The 13,970-nt window shown below is 50.3% G+C and overlaps 1 protein-coding gene and 1 non-coding gene across 2 annotated transcripts in view; one reads left to right on the top strand and one right to left on the bottom strand.

The window, feature by feature from the left end:
- Positions 1-9,847, top strand: part of gpc4 (glypican 4) — a 40,771-nt gene extending 30,924 nt beyond the window's left edge. The window contains exons 4-9 of the mRNA XM_088925746.1: positions 642-807; positions 3,057-3,187; positions 4,970-5,110; positions 5,675-5,799; positions 6,142-6,317; positions 6,758-9,847. Of these exons, the coding sequence (XP_088781872.1) occupies positions 642-807; positions 3,057-3,187; positions 4,970-5,110; positions 5,675-5,799; positions 6,142-6,317; positions 6,758-6,987 (969 nt within the window). The 3' untranslated portion in view covers positions 6,988-9,847. The remainder of the gene's footprint in view (positions 1-641; positions 808-3,056; positions 3,188-4,969; positions 5,111-5,674; positions 5,800-6,141; positions 6,318-6,757) is intronic.
- Positions 9,848-12,096: 2,249 nt separating this feature from the next.
- Positions 12,097-12,169, bottom strand: trnaf-gaa (transfer RNA phenylalanine (anticodon GAA)). The gene has a single exon. It is a non-coding gene; the product is annotated as a tRNA-Phe (tRNA).
- Positions 12,170-13,970: the final 1,801 nt, after the last annotated feature.

Raw genomic sequence — 13,970 nt, 5'->3', positions numbered from 1 at the left:
TGACTTGACCCATGGTGCCTTGCAGAGCTAAAATAAAATTAATTCTACAGGAAAGAGGAAAGGAGATTATTATGCGACTCAGCGATGCCTCCCAATTCCTTAACAAGAGTAGTCGAGAACCCTTGGAAATAACTGATTAATGGCCTGTGACTTACATCGGTTCCTGTATGGAAAAGGTGGTGTGACAAAGTGTAAAATCAGCTCAAATTGTAGATCTCTAGATATCTATGGAGAAAGGCATGCCTTGTTGTCAGTATGTCATTTGGTATTTTATGTACTGATGCATTTTACTGATTTTTATGCTAGAACTCCAGCAGAATTAATGTGTGTGAAGGTCGTTCCTACCTCTGTTCCTGGGGGAGCTCTTGTCTGTTCTGTGTTTTGCTCCAGTGCTGTTCTTAATCACAAATTTCAGTTTTCTAGTTGGGGCATATTTTAAAATCTGCTCTCAGGGTCTTTCAGCATCTTAAAAAGTCGAAGGGGATTTGTGAGGGGCACTGGTGATACACAGGCAGTGTTTCAAGGCCAGGGGTAGGACTGGGGGCCAGGGCAGTAGCTGCAGGAGTTAAGCTCACTTGACTGTCAGGCCTGAGTCTTTACTGGGGATGTTATCTGTGTCCCCCCCCCCCCCCCCCACCCAGGTGAACGCCTCCCCCAGCTGCGTACGGGCCGCCATGAAGATGATGTACTGCCCCTACTGCAGCGGCCAGGTGACGCTGAAGCCCTGCCGCAACTACTGCCTCAACGTGATGAAGGGCTGCCTGGCCAACCAGGCTGACCTCGACAGCGAGTGGAACAACTTCCTGGGTGAGCTGGCGGGAGGGGACTGGGGGTCTGAGCTCGGGTCCAAAAAAAACCTAAAACATGCCTGTGCCAGGACTCAAAAAGGGAGTACTTGGAAAGGCATTAAAATTCTTGAAATGGTCCAAAAACAGTTTCCAGCAGGGCTTTCTCATTTAGCATTTGCGATCCTAGCGGGGGTTTTGCGATATGCAGGGGCCGTGTTGCAGTTTCGGGACACGATTGGATCCGGTCACCCCCTCCCTGCTGTCGCCTCCTGTTTCTCATGTGGAAAAGTTTGCAAACAGGAACGTCTTCTCGTGTCCTTCTTGCGGCCTCTGACACATGGAGGGTTGAGTTGCCTGCACAGTCATGTGAAGATGTTTTTCCCCTGGCAGTCGTAACGCAACTGTTCAGCAGCCAGCTGATGGTCGTCATCGCTAACCTTCTCTGAAGCTTGCCCAGCGACTCGGGGTGATAAAGTTCCCTGTAAGCACAGCCTGCTTTGTCTGTTCCAGGAACTAAAAGAAAAAAATCGCATGTGTTTTAGGGGAACATGTGGACTGTTGGTCTGTTGCTTTTACAGTCGGTTTATCTCTGTCCCTGCCTGGCTCGAAAGCAGGCTGTACAAATGGACTTTGCCTGGAGAGAGCAATTTCCCTTTGGCGCAAACCCCTCTTGGAGCTCGGAAAATCTAAAATGATGTAATGGGATTAAAGATGGAGAAAATTAATAATAATGGCCGAGTCTCCCTTTGGAGACTTTCACAGGAATTTCGCAAGAATGTAGGGGATCCGATTTACATTTTCCTGAAAGAAGAGTGCTCACCCCCTCCCTTCCCCGCCTTCCAGAAATTAAAAGAGAAAAGTCTCAATCAGACCCCCTTCGCTGCCCCTTCAGGCTGGTGACAGCCAGCCCTGCTGGAGGTCCGATTGTGCTCTGTGTCCCGCCTGTGAAAGAGAGCAGCACATTCCTCAGGGCAGGGGCACTCGGAGCTGCGTCCCAGGCAACACGCGCTCCCAGCCCTCCGGCTTTGTCCCTGCCGCCCCGCAGGGGGACGAGGGGGTGCCCGTGGCCCCTCTCCGCGGGCGCAGCCCAAGGAGGAAGATCACTGCCGGTCGGTGTGTGTCAGCATGCACAAGAGACACGGCCGAGCAGGGCTTTAAGGTACTGGAGCTGCATTCTGGTTAACTAACCTGAGCAGTGCTGGTGGTGGTGTTAGACCTCTCATGTTGTACAGCGGGGAAAAAAAAAAAACACATTTTCTGTTCCAGTGTGTAACAGTGCATTTTGTACAATTTGTCCTTTTACTGCGGCGGAACTGTGTTCATTTAACGGTGTTGTGTACAGAACATTTGCGCAGTGCAAGGGTTAAGAATTGCTTGTTGTACTGGCATGATCATTTAAATTTGAATAGGTATGTTAACACGTCATCTAAATTATTTAGGGTTTATGTGGTATTTCCTTTGCATGGCATGAGAGAGTTTCTTTATCGATCACTGAGTTGAAGCCCCTTCTGGAATGTTGATTGCTTTTGTAGGTCATAGTTCATACAGCCCCATATCCAGCAGAGTTTAGCCAGCTGCGTGGAGTTGCTAACTGGCTCCCCCATGTGGCAAGTGGGCTGCAGTGCATGAACTTGTCCCGGCCAGCACACATTCACTTCGTTCTTGAAGGGATTATCACAGTTCAGTGTGTCAGTAAGGCAGTGCGTGGCGCTCGGGCCTGGTTCACACTCCATTCCCCTGCTGTGGTGAGGAATCTCAGTCAGCTCCTTAAGCACGCAAGGTTCTAGTGACGGCAGCTTCCAGGAGCATGTACTGCACTTATTGCAGCCCGGGGTCAGACTTGTTCGAAACTCTATATCCGACCCTCCAGTTTTGCCAAAGCAGGAATGCGAGTAGCAGCTCACAGCAGAACCTGCTCCCGCACGGCCCATGATGGATTCCTGGAATTCTGTCTGCTGAGATGCAACAGAACAGCAGCGCTATAGCGAGAAATATGAGAGAAATATGACGACAGAGCCAGAGCCAGAGTGAGAGAGAAATTGAAGGGCAATGGCTAAAGTTGAGAAATGCAGTTCATGTGGAAATTCAGCAACAAGTGTGTGCTTTGCTTGAATGCCCTTAAATGTGACATACACTCAAGACGTTTCAGTTGTCTGCTACTATAAAAGGTGGTAAGAGGGTTTTTTGCGGGGTTATCCATAATGCCGCAGCTGCTGTTGTGTGCTGAAGCACCCAGGTTCACACCCCTCTGCCCTCCCCCGCCCACAGACGCAATGCTGAGCCTGGCCGACCGCCTGGAGGGGCCCTTTAACTTCGAGTCGGTCATGGACCCCATCGACGTGAAGATCTCGGAAGCCATCATGAACATGCAGGAGAACAGCATGCAGGTCTCCCAGAAGGTGGGGCTCCTCCGAAAGCCGCGCCGCGCGCCGTGACCTCTGTGCTTTGTTTCCCCCCCGAGAGCGCAGCCGGTCCTGTTAGCGAGGCAGTCGAATGTTCGTGCGCGGCTCTTTCTTGGGTTGACCAGTTTCAGTCTGAAAGCTTTCCCAGGGCTGTCGGCCAGTCCTCCTCGTCTTAATGAATGCAAGTCCAGATCTGCTGTCCCACCTGTCTGTTTTCATGAACAGTTATAGACACAGTCCTACTGTAAGCCCTCAGCGCCACAGCTGAGCTCCACTGCTCATTAAGATGCTTTTAAATGCAGATTGAACTGGGTTACACATTAACTGAGCTTTAAACCTGTTGAAGCAGGCTTTCTCTGTTTATCACGTTAGTGTTTAACGTGGATGTATTTATTTGTTTAAACATTCCCTAGCACTGTGGGTTTTTTTTTTGAAAAAGTCAATATTTAACACAAATTTCATGAAATGACATTGTGCTTCCTGGAAATGATGATGCTGTATTCCACTACCCACTGTGTGTCGGTGGGGTTTTTTAGTCTTGAGGTGACCCTGCAGCAGGGAACAGCAGATTTCTGATAGAGGAAGGACAGTCTTGATCGCCGGGGTTTGTTCCCCTCTTCTTTGCACTGAGATGGATAGCGTTCTCTGTTGCATGGGCTTCCTTAAAGTCGGCTGGAATGATGAGACGAGGATGAATTCTGGGCAGCTTCTCGCACGGTTGGGCTCGTTTTCTGCACTGTGGACACAAGTAAGGATTGTGGTACAGTGTAACAGTGTCTGGCACAATTTCTGTCAAGATGGCAGAAGACGCCAGCTAGCGACGTCATCTCAGTGTTGGCTTTCATTTGGCGTGTTCATTAGAAGTGTAGAAAAAATCCCCACAAGAACATCCATGTGTATTCATAAGAAAAATCATATTCACTACTGTTCAATTGCAAAAGCACGATAAAATAGGACAAACTGCCGCTCGCCCTTTCGGGTTTCGTTCAGACTTCCTGAACTTCCACCACCGGAGGTGTCTGCAGGCGCCGGTGGCTGCTGTGTCGTTACAGCCGTGTCTGGTGTTTACAACAGGCAGGGGTGTCGCTAGCTGCTAGGAGACACCCCTCCACCTGTCGCGGAGAAAGGAAATGAGGTCATTATAGGTGTATTCCCGTTTCATTGTAAAAATAATTTCAGATATCCGTGACCTCTACGCCTGCACGTGTGATGCGGACGTTTAGGCGACGCTCACATCCAACGTTTGATTTTCATCACACTTCTGAAAACATCTCACTTGTCCGTGTTAACGCAGCAGCAAATAAAGTCTAAACTGGCCTACATTAATCTCAACTACAGACTCCAGAACTCCGATGGGGAGGTTTCCTGAACACAAGTGGCCACGCTCCTCCCGTTACGCAGAAGCACCAACAAGCGATCGAGAACGTGGGATAGGGCCGTGACGGTCAGAGCTCGTTTTGGTACATCAGATGTTTTCTTGGTGCAAACTGGCTTCTCTCCAGAGTTTGCTTGCCCTTGCCCAGGAGGTTCCTCGCTGCTAGGATCATGTGCTCTGAAACACCGCAGGCGGCTAGGAGTCGGGGAGTAGCTGCAGAAACATCCTTGGTCGCTCATTCTTGCTGTGCGAGACGTGTGGGGTTTGACAGCCCATGCGCTGTACATTCGATTGACTGTTCTTCTCTCGATTGTTTTCCTTCTCTGTGAGACCTGTATTTCTAAGCTCTGTTTCTGTTCCAGTCCTGTATCTAACCTGAGCCTCTCCCTCGCTCGCTCTCCCAGGTGTTCCAGGGGTGTGGCCAGCCCAGGCCCGCCCAGGTGTCCAAACGTTCGGTACGAGAGGGGGGCTTCGCCGCCCGATTCCGCCCCTACAGCCCAGACGCCAGGCCTACAACCGCAGCTGGCACCAGCCTGGACAGACTGGTAAGGCAGCGGGCAGTTCTTTGTCCAGGTCTGGCAACTGATGCTTTAGGATTGACCAGTCAGGATTCATTTCAGATCAGTCTGCTACTTGTAACCCCAATGATCATGATAGGCCTCAATGGGCTCCTGTGATTCACAGCATCTCCATAATATAAACTGGTAACTTGCAAAACTGTTTGGCTTTGCTGAACAGCACTCAACACTGTGAACATACTGCAGTGTGTGTTCTTCTGGACCCTTGAAATACAAACCCCGCACCAATGGTACTGATAGTTTTTGTGTTTTTATTCAGATTAAACGTATATATCACAGTCAGTAGAGTAGATCTCTTGCAGTAGAGGTCTGGTTTGCAGGGCTGTTGTTAAAAAGGTCCACGCCTGCAAACTGCTGTCTGTAGGGCAGCTCCACAGTGCCACAGACACGCTGAGGATCTTGTCCTTGATCTTTGAGGGATTTTGCAGTCGATTTGCCCCCAGTGATGGATTAATCTTAATTCAGGGAGGTCGTCTGTTTCGGCAACACCTGTTGCACGTGGTGGTCTGAGGTATTCTCTCCTCTCTCCAGGTGACGGACATCAAGAAGAAGCTGAAACACGCCAAGAAGTTCTGGTCCACGCTGCCGGAGAGCGTGTGCACAGGGGAGCGGATCGGCACCGGGGACGAGTGCTGGAACGGCACGGCCAAGAGCAGGTGGGGTCCCCATCTCACAACGTCTTCACTGCGCCCTCACTGCGGGCACCGCGGGCTCAATTCTGGACCCGGGGTGGTTATGGCTGGGGCCCTGGGTTCAATTCTGGGTGCTGTCTGTATGGAGTTTATATGTTCTCCCCGTGTGCGTGTGGCTTTCTTCCGGGTGCTCCCGTGTGCCCCCGTGTGCTCAGACAGTCCAGAGACACGCCGCCAGGTTTGGCTTCTGGGAAAATTGCATGCTGGGATGGGCTCCAGCTCCCCCCCCAACCCTGTACAGGATAAAGCAACACTAAAGATACACTGGGCTTGATTGTATCCCCCCCTCCCTCCCTCTGGCTCCAGGTACGAGTCGGTGGTGATGGGAAATGGACTAGCCAACCAGGTGACCAACCCCGACGTGGAGGTGGACATCACCAAGCCTGACGCGGTGATTCGCCGGCAGATCCTGACCCTGCGCATCATGACCAACAAGCTGAAGAGCGCCCACAGCGGCAACGACGTGTCCTTCTTCGACATGAGTGAGTAACGGGCCGACCGACTCCTCCGTGAGAGAAGGCGATTGCCTGCGATCTCGGGTTTGAGCCTGGGCCATGTCACTGTGATTGGGATTTCAGCCTGTCAGTGGGGAGGAGATCAGAGTGATGAAGCCAGTTCAGAGATGGGGATTATTAGGAGGCCATGTCTGGTGAAGGCCCAGGGGGAGATGTGGCCAGGACACCAGAGTTAACTGCCCTACTCGTTTTGAGCAGCTCCCTGGGATTTTTAATGACCATGCAGAGTCGGTGAGGATCAGTGGTGATGCAGCTGCTGGCCTGATTCTCCCGAGTCTGGACCTCAGCCGGGCAGAACCAGCAGCTCCTTGCAGTGGGAGGGGGGTGGGGGTGGGCGTAGCTCCGACCAGGCCGAGCAGGTCGAGCCCGGGTCCCCCGTCGCTGACGGCGGCCATGTTGCCCCGCAGGCGAGGAAGGCAGCGGCGAGGAGAGTGGCAGCGGGTGCGAGGGACCTCAGTGCACGGCGGACTTCGACTTCCAGCCCACCGCGGCGATCAAGCCGCGCGTCGTCGTCCCGAAGGCCAGCGGGGTGGACAGCGGGGCGGACAGCGGGGCGGCGGGCAGTCCGGCGGGCGGCCCGGCTCTGGTGCTGGCGCTGGCGGCCGCGGCCCTGGCCCTGCTGGCGCCACAGAGCTAATGCCCAGGGCGGGGCAGAGCGGGAGGAGGAGGAGGAGGACACTCAGTGAGAGAGACCGCCTTCAGGACTGTGGTCAGCACCTGGCCTGCTTGCCAGCTGGGGACTCCAGCTTTTTTTTCCCTTCGTTTTGGACATTCTGTTTTCCTGTTCTGTTCCTGTTCTGACGGACACGAGTGCACCGCTGGGGGCAGACAAGCGAGCCGCCGCCTTCCCAAGGTCGGGAAGCCATCCCTGCAGCCTTGTAGCTGCACCCCCCCCCCCCCCCGAAAGCCGAAAAGCCTTCTAATCCAGTGTTCCTGTTTGCTTTCCCCCCCAGTAGTGAGCGTGTCTGTGAGAGGGTCACCGCAGACGCTGTCGGTGCAAGACTGTGATGTGTGTGTGTGTGTTTGTGAGTTAGTGTGCGAGTCAGTCTGTGTGTATGTCCATTAGTTCTCAGCCCCAGACACAACCTGCTTTTCTCGCAGGAAATCCTCGGTAGATTTTTACAATGCGATTGTTAGATGGTATTTTTTTTTTACAATATTTTAAGTAACGTTTTATGGCCCACACCTGTTCTTGATTTTTTCAATGTTTTAAGCGTGATTTTTTTTTTTTAATGAGATAGTCTTTCCATGTAGGGTGTAGTTCTGTGATTGTGCTGCACAGAGGAGATTTTGGTTCGGTGTAACAGGCACCTGTTCAGAACTGTTCCGAGACGCACAGCGGTCGCCGCCCGCACCGGACCCGCCTGCCTGAGCTCCTCCCGGCCAGACAGGGGCGCTGTGAGCACGGCGGCGAAGCGAGGGGTGGGCGAGTGTCGGCCAGCGAACCCCCCGGTGTCCAGCCGCTCCGGGTCCTTTGGCCTGGCAGCTGAGAAGTCGGAGGGAGGCCTGGTGTTTCTGGCTGACGAGCCTGAGCAGAGCACATCGAGTCCAAAGGCAGGACTGTGATCGTGCAGCGCCGAGGATCTGTGCCCAGGGTTCACGCGGCTTTGAGCAGCTCATTGCACACAGGAAAAATGCAAAACAGCTTTTCAGGCGACGGCTTAATCTAGCTTCTCCAGTAGCACTAAGCATCAGCCTAGTGCTGATTTTTTAAAATAGTGTTTTTACTAAAGAAACCAAGACTGGATTGTCCGAACAAATCAGTAGCTTAAACCAGTATTTCAGATGCCATGAGGGGAGCAAGTTTTACACAGATTTTCTTTGAAATATAAGGTTTTTTAATGCAGTTTGCCTCTGCAGGTGTTGCCCTGGCGACACGGTGTTCCAGACAGTCAGTGAGAGGTGTCTGTGTGGTGGCGTGTGTGTGCGTGTCACAGTCTGTTCGTGTGTGTGTGTGTGTGTGTGTGTGTGTGTGTGTGTGTGTGTGTGTGTGTGTGTGCGCGCGCGCGCGCATTGCATGAAGACGGCACCGCGGGCAAAACCCCCATGCCTTTGTTTCTCGGAGGCGGTAGAGATCCAATTCTCGAGGCCTGATTGTCTGGGTGCGTATGCATGTCTGTCTCTTGTAGGAAAATGTAACCCCCACCCTCACCACCACCACCGCAGGGCCAGTCCTGCTCCAGGCCACCCCTGCCTTGAGTGGGGTGTAGTTGCATACCTGATAATTTATGCCAAAAGTGCCCTTTGAATTGTGTACCTTGAACAGTGTGCTCTAGGTATACTTATTCATACTGGCTGAGCCTTTGATCAGTATGAAGTGAATACAGGGTAAGATGAAACTGTAGGAACCACAGCAGTGCTTAACAGAGGAACGGCCGGGCGTGTCCCTCAGCTTGACTGTTCCTCACAGTCATTCCTTGGCTGCAGCAGGGCGCCTGCCTGCCGGCTGCCAGTCCCTCCAGTTCCGACTGCAGTTAGTCCCAGTGGAATGAGCCAGACTGGCAGGAAGCAAGTCGCTGGCTCTCTTCATCCACCCTCGGAGACTTCCCATTGTCACGCGTCCTCAGTTCTTGTACAGTAAATTATTTAATTGCATGTTGTTGTTTTTTTTTAAAAAAAGGCATTTTTGAAAAATCAGACATGCTCACAGGAAAAAAAAGATTGCATCCATAGGTATTTGATATACAGTACTTAAAGTATCTATATTTATATACGCAGGTAAAAATGGCATGTTCTTTATAGGTTTTTGAAGAATTAGCTACTTTTTTTTTTAACTTCAGGTTGTCCGTTTACCAAGAGCTTTTTTCTTGATGGGGAGGCAGGGCGCTTGGCAGGCAGTGTGCCCTCCTCGGAGAGTGTCCGTCTTTGGGCACCCGGGTGTCAGGAGGTCGCCGCCCGGCTGCTTCAGCATGCAGCGCGCTCGGCTTCAAAGAGGGCGACCACTGCCGGCCAACAGAAAATCGGGATTCGTCGTCGCCTCCTTGGCAGTGGATTTCAGGGTGCTGTCATGTCCTCAATTCCCACGTGGTCCTCTTTGGGGTGACTGATCGGTTTCTCTTGTGGAACCGCCGTCTCTTGTGGCCGCACTGACTTGTGGCGGTATGCGTTTGATGCTGGGGGTACAGGTGTGTTTGTCTGTTGGGGCAGGAATGGGCGGGACTGGGCCCGTGCTCAGAGACCGGGTGCCCAGGGGGCCCGACCAGACCCGTCCCACACACGCACCGCCTCGGCGGCCCCACCAGCCTGGCCCATGTCCGCACACAGTGGGTCCTGTTCAGGTGTCGGGTGTGAGCAACCGAAAGTGTGTAAACACAGACGGCGATTTTATAAAGACTCTAGATGTCTCTGAAAGAGACCATAACAATCCATTGGAACCTATTTTCTTTTGTATCGGATGACTATGACTGGAGCAGAGAAGGAGAGCGAGGGAATAGATGCTAAAGTGACATAAGTGAAAAATGTCTAGTCTTGTTAAAATAAAGACTGCAGATATTTAAGATTCTCTTGTTGGTCTGCTTATTTTATAAAGTGTCCGATCGCTGGACTGCGCTGCGTTGATACCGGACAGAACGAGCTAAACTCTTCTCACGGTTCGTTCAGAGTTCTCCTGAAGAACGGAAGCTGTCAAACTGGTCCAGTTCAGGCCATAATGAGCCGACTGGTCAATAACCCCTCTGGATGGAAAAGCTGTAGACCAGGGGGTCTGTAGCCCTGGAGCCGGAGAGTCCCAGTCCAGGTACTGTTAAGGGTCTTTAAGGTTACTGTTAAGGGTCTTTACCTCTAACTTAAAGAACTAAAACACCCATTCAGGCACTTGATCAATTCAGCAAGTCGAGTTTCGATAAAAAGAACACTGGTCCTTGAGCGTCCTTGAGAAGAAGATCACTTTATTGGCCGTATACAATTTCTTGCATCAGGAATTTCTTTTTGCATGTCCCAACTTGCTCTCCATGCGACACACGGACAGGGAGAGAAGCTGGGGGTCGGAGCGCAGGGTCAGACATTTATACAGCGCCCCTGGAGCAGTTGGGGTTAAGGGCCTTGCTCAGGGGCCCAACGGAGTAGGATTCCTCTGCCGGCCGCAGGATTTGAACCGGCAACCTTCCAGCCACAGGCGCAGATCCTAAGCCACAGAGCGAATAACAGCAGAATCCCATTTGAAACCACAAAAACAAGTTTTTAATTGTTTAATTGAGCCTTGGCCAATTCTTCCAGGCCTTAAGAAATTGTGGATTTAAAGGTTACCTAAAAAATCTGATGGATTGAGGGCTCCTGCTGTGGACACCCCATTCGTCCGGGGCGGATAGGGGTACCCTCCTTTTCCAACACCAGGCTGTTGCACTGTCGGACCTGCAGTGAAATGTCTCGCAGTTCTGGGTATTCCCGGGTTTGGAATAGCTAACGCGTACTCATAGTAATAAATCTGCAATATTGGTTTAAAATTCTTATTCGCATCGTCATCTTGATGAATGAAACTGGAGAAATTCTTATTTCGACGCCTTGCAAGATGTTTTTTTTTTTAACACGAGGAACCGGTAGGGTGACCATATTTTGGTTTTCAAAAAAAGAGGACGGAGGGGATAATCGACACTCGACACACGCCCCCAAAGTAATGAATATCCTTTCCCTAATAAAAAAAATCGATGTAAACTCTCTAGTTTTGATTAAATTTCTTAGTAAACTTTTAAACAGTTGCAGGGTTGCTGTTTCTCTTCCATAATGGCAAACAAGGAAACAAAGGTTGTTGTTTTTTTTTATTTTAACACAAACGTCTTAATATCCGAGGAAAAAATGAAGACGTCATAACTTAGGAGACGTCCTCCTTGGTTGAATAAATGATCTATTTTAACAAAACATTTTTTTGAAATACAATGAAACAAGTTAAACATTATTTGTCATGGCCATAAAAACACACACACACACACACGCGTCCGGGGAAAAGAGGACGTCTGGTCACCCTAAGAACCGGGAGCCTGTAAATAAAAAAACTCCGTGAATTCCACAGTCGGCCTCCCGTGGGAGAGACCGGCAGGACCTGGTGCGGCGGTGCTCGTTCTCTCAGGATCAATAATTCTCCGTGCGGGTGACGATACCGCGCAAACCAGACGCCACCCGCGCCTGACCGCGAGCCACGCTCCGCCTCTCTTCTCGCGTGACTGATCCACGGCTCCTGCCAAGCCGCCCGCAGGCGAGGCCAGGCGCTCCCCCTGGCGCACGCGGGGTGGGAGTGGCGTGTTTCTGCGCGAGAGGGAAGCTCGAGGGCGCTGGGGTTTCGCCGCGAGAGAAAGCAAAGCTGAACGCAAGAAAGGCGTGGAGTGTGGAGGCCGGGTGGTAGTTCCCACTTGCCCAAATCAAATACAACAAAAACTTCGACAGTGTTGTCACGGTTTGCAACCCTAAATTGGACACTATAAATTCAACTGGTGTTCACAAAGTGCAATTATTTAGGTAAAAGTAGTGTCTGGTATATATTTGTTCTCGGTACAAACCATTGGACTGCGTGTTGCAGACGCTTTGCTTTTTAAATTTGAAATTACTTTTTGAACGTTTATTTCAATGAATTGATTCAGACCGAAACAAATACTCCAGATTTTATTAATTAATTCAAAGTCTTCGTCTCCGCTATATATGCAAACGTCTGTTGCATAGTTGCTGTCTACCGATTAAATACATCTGAACTTTATCACAAAACGAGGAATTCGCGCAGTAATAAAATTCAGCAATTTTGTTGGTGTTCAGTAAAAGCTGCCGAAACCCGGGATCGAACCAGGGACCTTTAGATCTTCAGTCTAACGCTCTCCCAACTGAGCTATTTCGGCAGTGAGATTCTAACGCAAACACAATTATATTTGAACGAATCTTTTATTATATTTCATAACATGTTCCAAATTACATAGAATTGCGAGCTACATCTTACAGTGTTGACTGACCGCCGACTGGAATCGCGGACACGTGATTATTTGATCAGCTTCAACGCAGCGAAGCAGATTCTTGCGAAGAAGTACTGTTTAAAACCCGTAACAAAATCGGTCTTTTGAAAAAAATCATGGCAGTCGAACGAATTTTGTACATTCGATTAAAAATGATGCTCCTACATAAAACTGAATTTCTTTAGAAACTTTAGAAAAAATAACTAAAAATTAAGGAACAATAACTAAAGACTTTAAAACTTTGTATTGTTGATGTGTGGCGTTACTATGCACACAATTAATAACTTTCTTAATATAAAGATATATATATATTTAAAAATAATGTTTTTCCACCTGTAAATTATCGTCCTGTACTGTCGAAGCGGTCTTTCAGAAACGATATACAATTTGTCCACAAGGGGGCAGGCGTTAGCCAGCTGGTTTCCAGGTATGAGACGCAACGGTCCATTTAACCCTTAACTCCTGTTGCATTAATATTAGCAGCGCAGATTATGAATCATTACATTATTTACTTATATGCCCCTAAAATGCTTTACAGAACAACAACAAAGAATGCACAATACATACACAATGAAAATGCACTGTGGAAGCAGATAGTCGATGGGAATACGGAATACAGGAGCAGAGGGGTAAAGAACAGAGCCAGTTAAAGTAAAGGCCCTTCCAGAGAAGAGGGTTTGAGTCTAGATTTGAAAGAGCTTGGGAGAAATGACTAATGGTGGCTACTGACCTCTTTAAGGACTCTGGGACACAGACCATGCGGATCCGGGGGCTTACGTGTTCATGTTGCGTTTGAATGATCTATTGACACGTTAGCTTAGGCTCTCGGAGCTGATCAACAATAACACGCAGGCCAGTAAAAGTTATTGATCAGTCATGTACTGCATCTGAACAAATCGCCGGCAGTAATACAGCGCACCACGATGTGATTATGTTTCGTATCCCATGCTAAAGGCCCTTGGAATTCGGGGACGTTTTTGTCTGTAGCCTAATCGAGGCTGGTCTTACCTGGCACAGCCCAGAAATGCTCACAGTCACCTTCAGGTCTCCCTCGATCACTGCCGGTTCGGTGAAAGTGCTTACGGGACGGTTTCGCCTTGTGCCGATCTCGCGGTGATTTATTTATCTTGACTGATTCACGCGCCCGCGCTGGAAATGAAATAAAAGCATTTTCCCCAACTCGGCAAACTTAATTTATGCGCGGAGGCGATAATTTACCGCTTTAATTATCACCTAGCTAAAATTCAATTAAAATGTAGCATCCCCGCTGGCAGCTCTCCGCGGAAAGTTTGTGAAGGTAAGCGATGATTTATCGACAGCGCCGCCGTTCAGCCGGCTCGATTAACGGCCGGAACCCCAGCCCAGGTACAGAGCCCAGTGGCGGAGCTGGAGGACAGGCGAACCGGTTTGTTTCTTCACAACATTCTGCCTGCTGTTGCTTCACTCCTGCACTGCCTCTAGTTTGACTGTGCGCCCCCTTTTCCCCCTGTCTGATCTCCCTGAACACACGCGGGGAGATGCAAGACCACTGTGGCCCCCAGATTCCTCCAGCTCCAGCTCCCCTGTGTGGATAATAATAATGTCAGCACTGTCTCCCCTCTGCTTGCGTGTCCAGTGCGGTCTGTGCCCCTCAGCACGGGCAGGTCAGCTGCTGGCCTGGGCCCGGTGCTATTAGTGCTTCGCTCTGGGG

This window comes from Atractosteus spatula, chromosome 9 (genome assembly GCF_055471065.1).
Source record: "Atractosteus spatula isolate fAtrSpa1 chromosome 9, fAtrSpa1.hap1, whole genome shotgun sequence".
Lineage (NCBI taxonomy): Eukaryota > Metazoa > Chordata > Actinopteri > Semionotiformes > Lepisosteidae > Atractosteus > Atractosteus spatula.
Note: the sequence above shows the minus strand (reverse complement) of the source record. Positions and strands in the feature narration are given on the sequence as shown.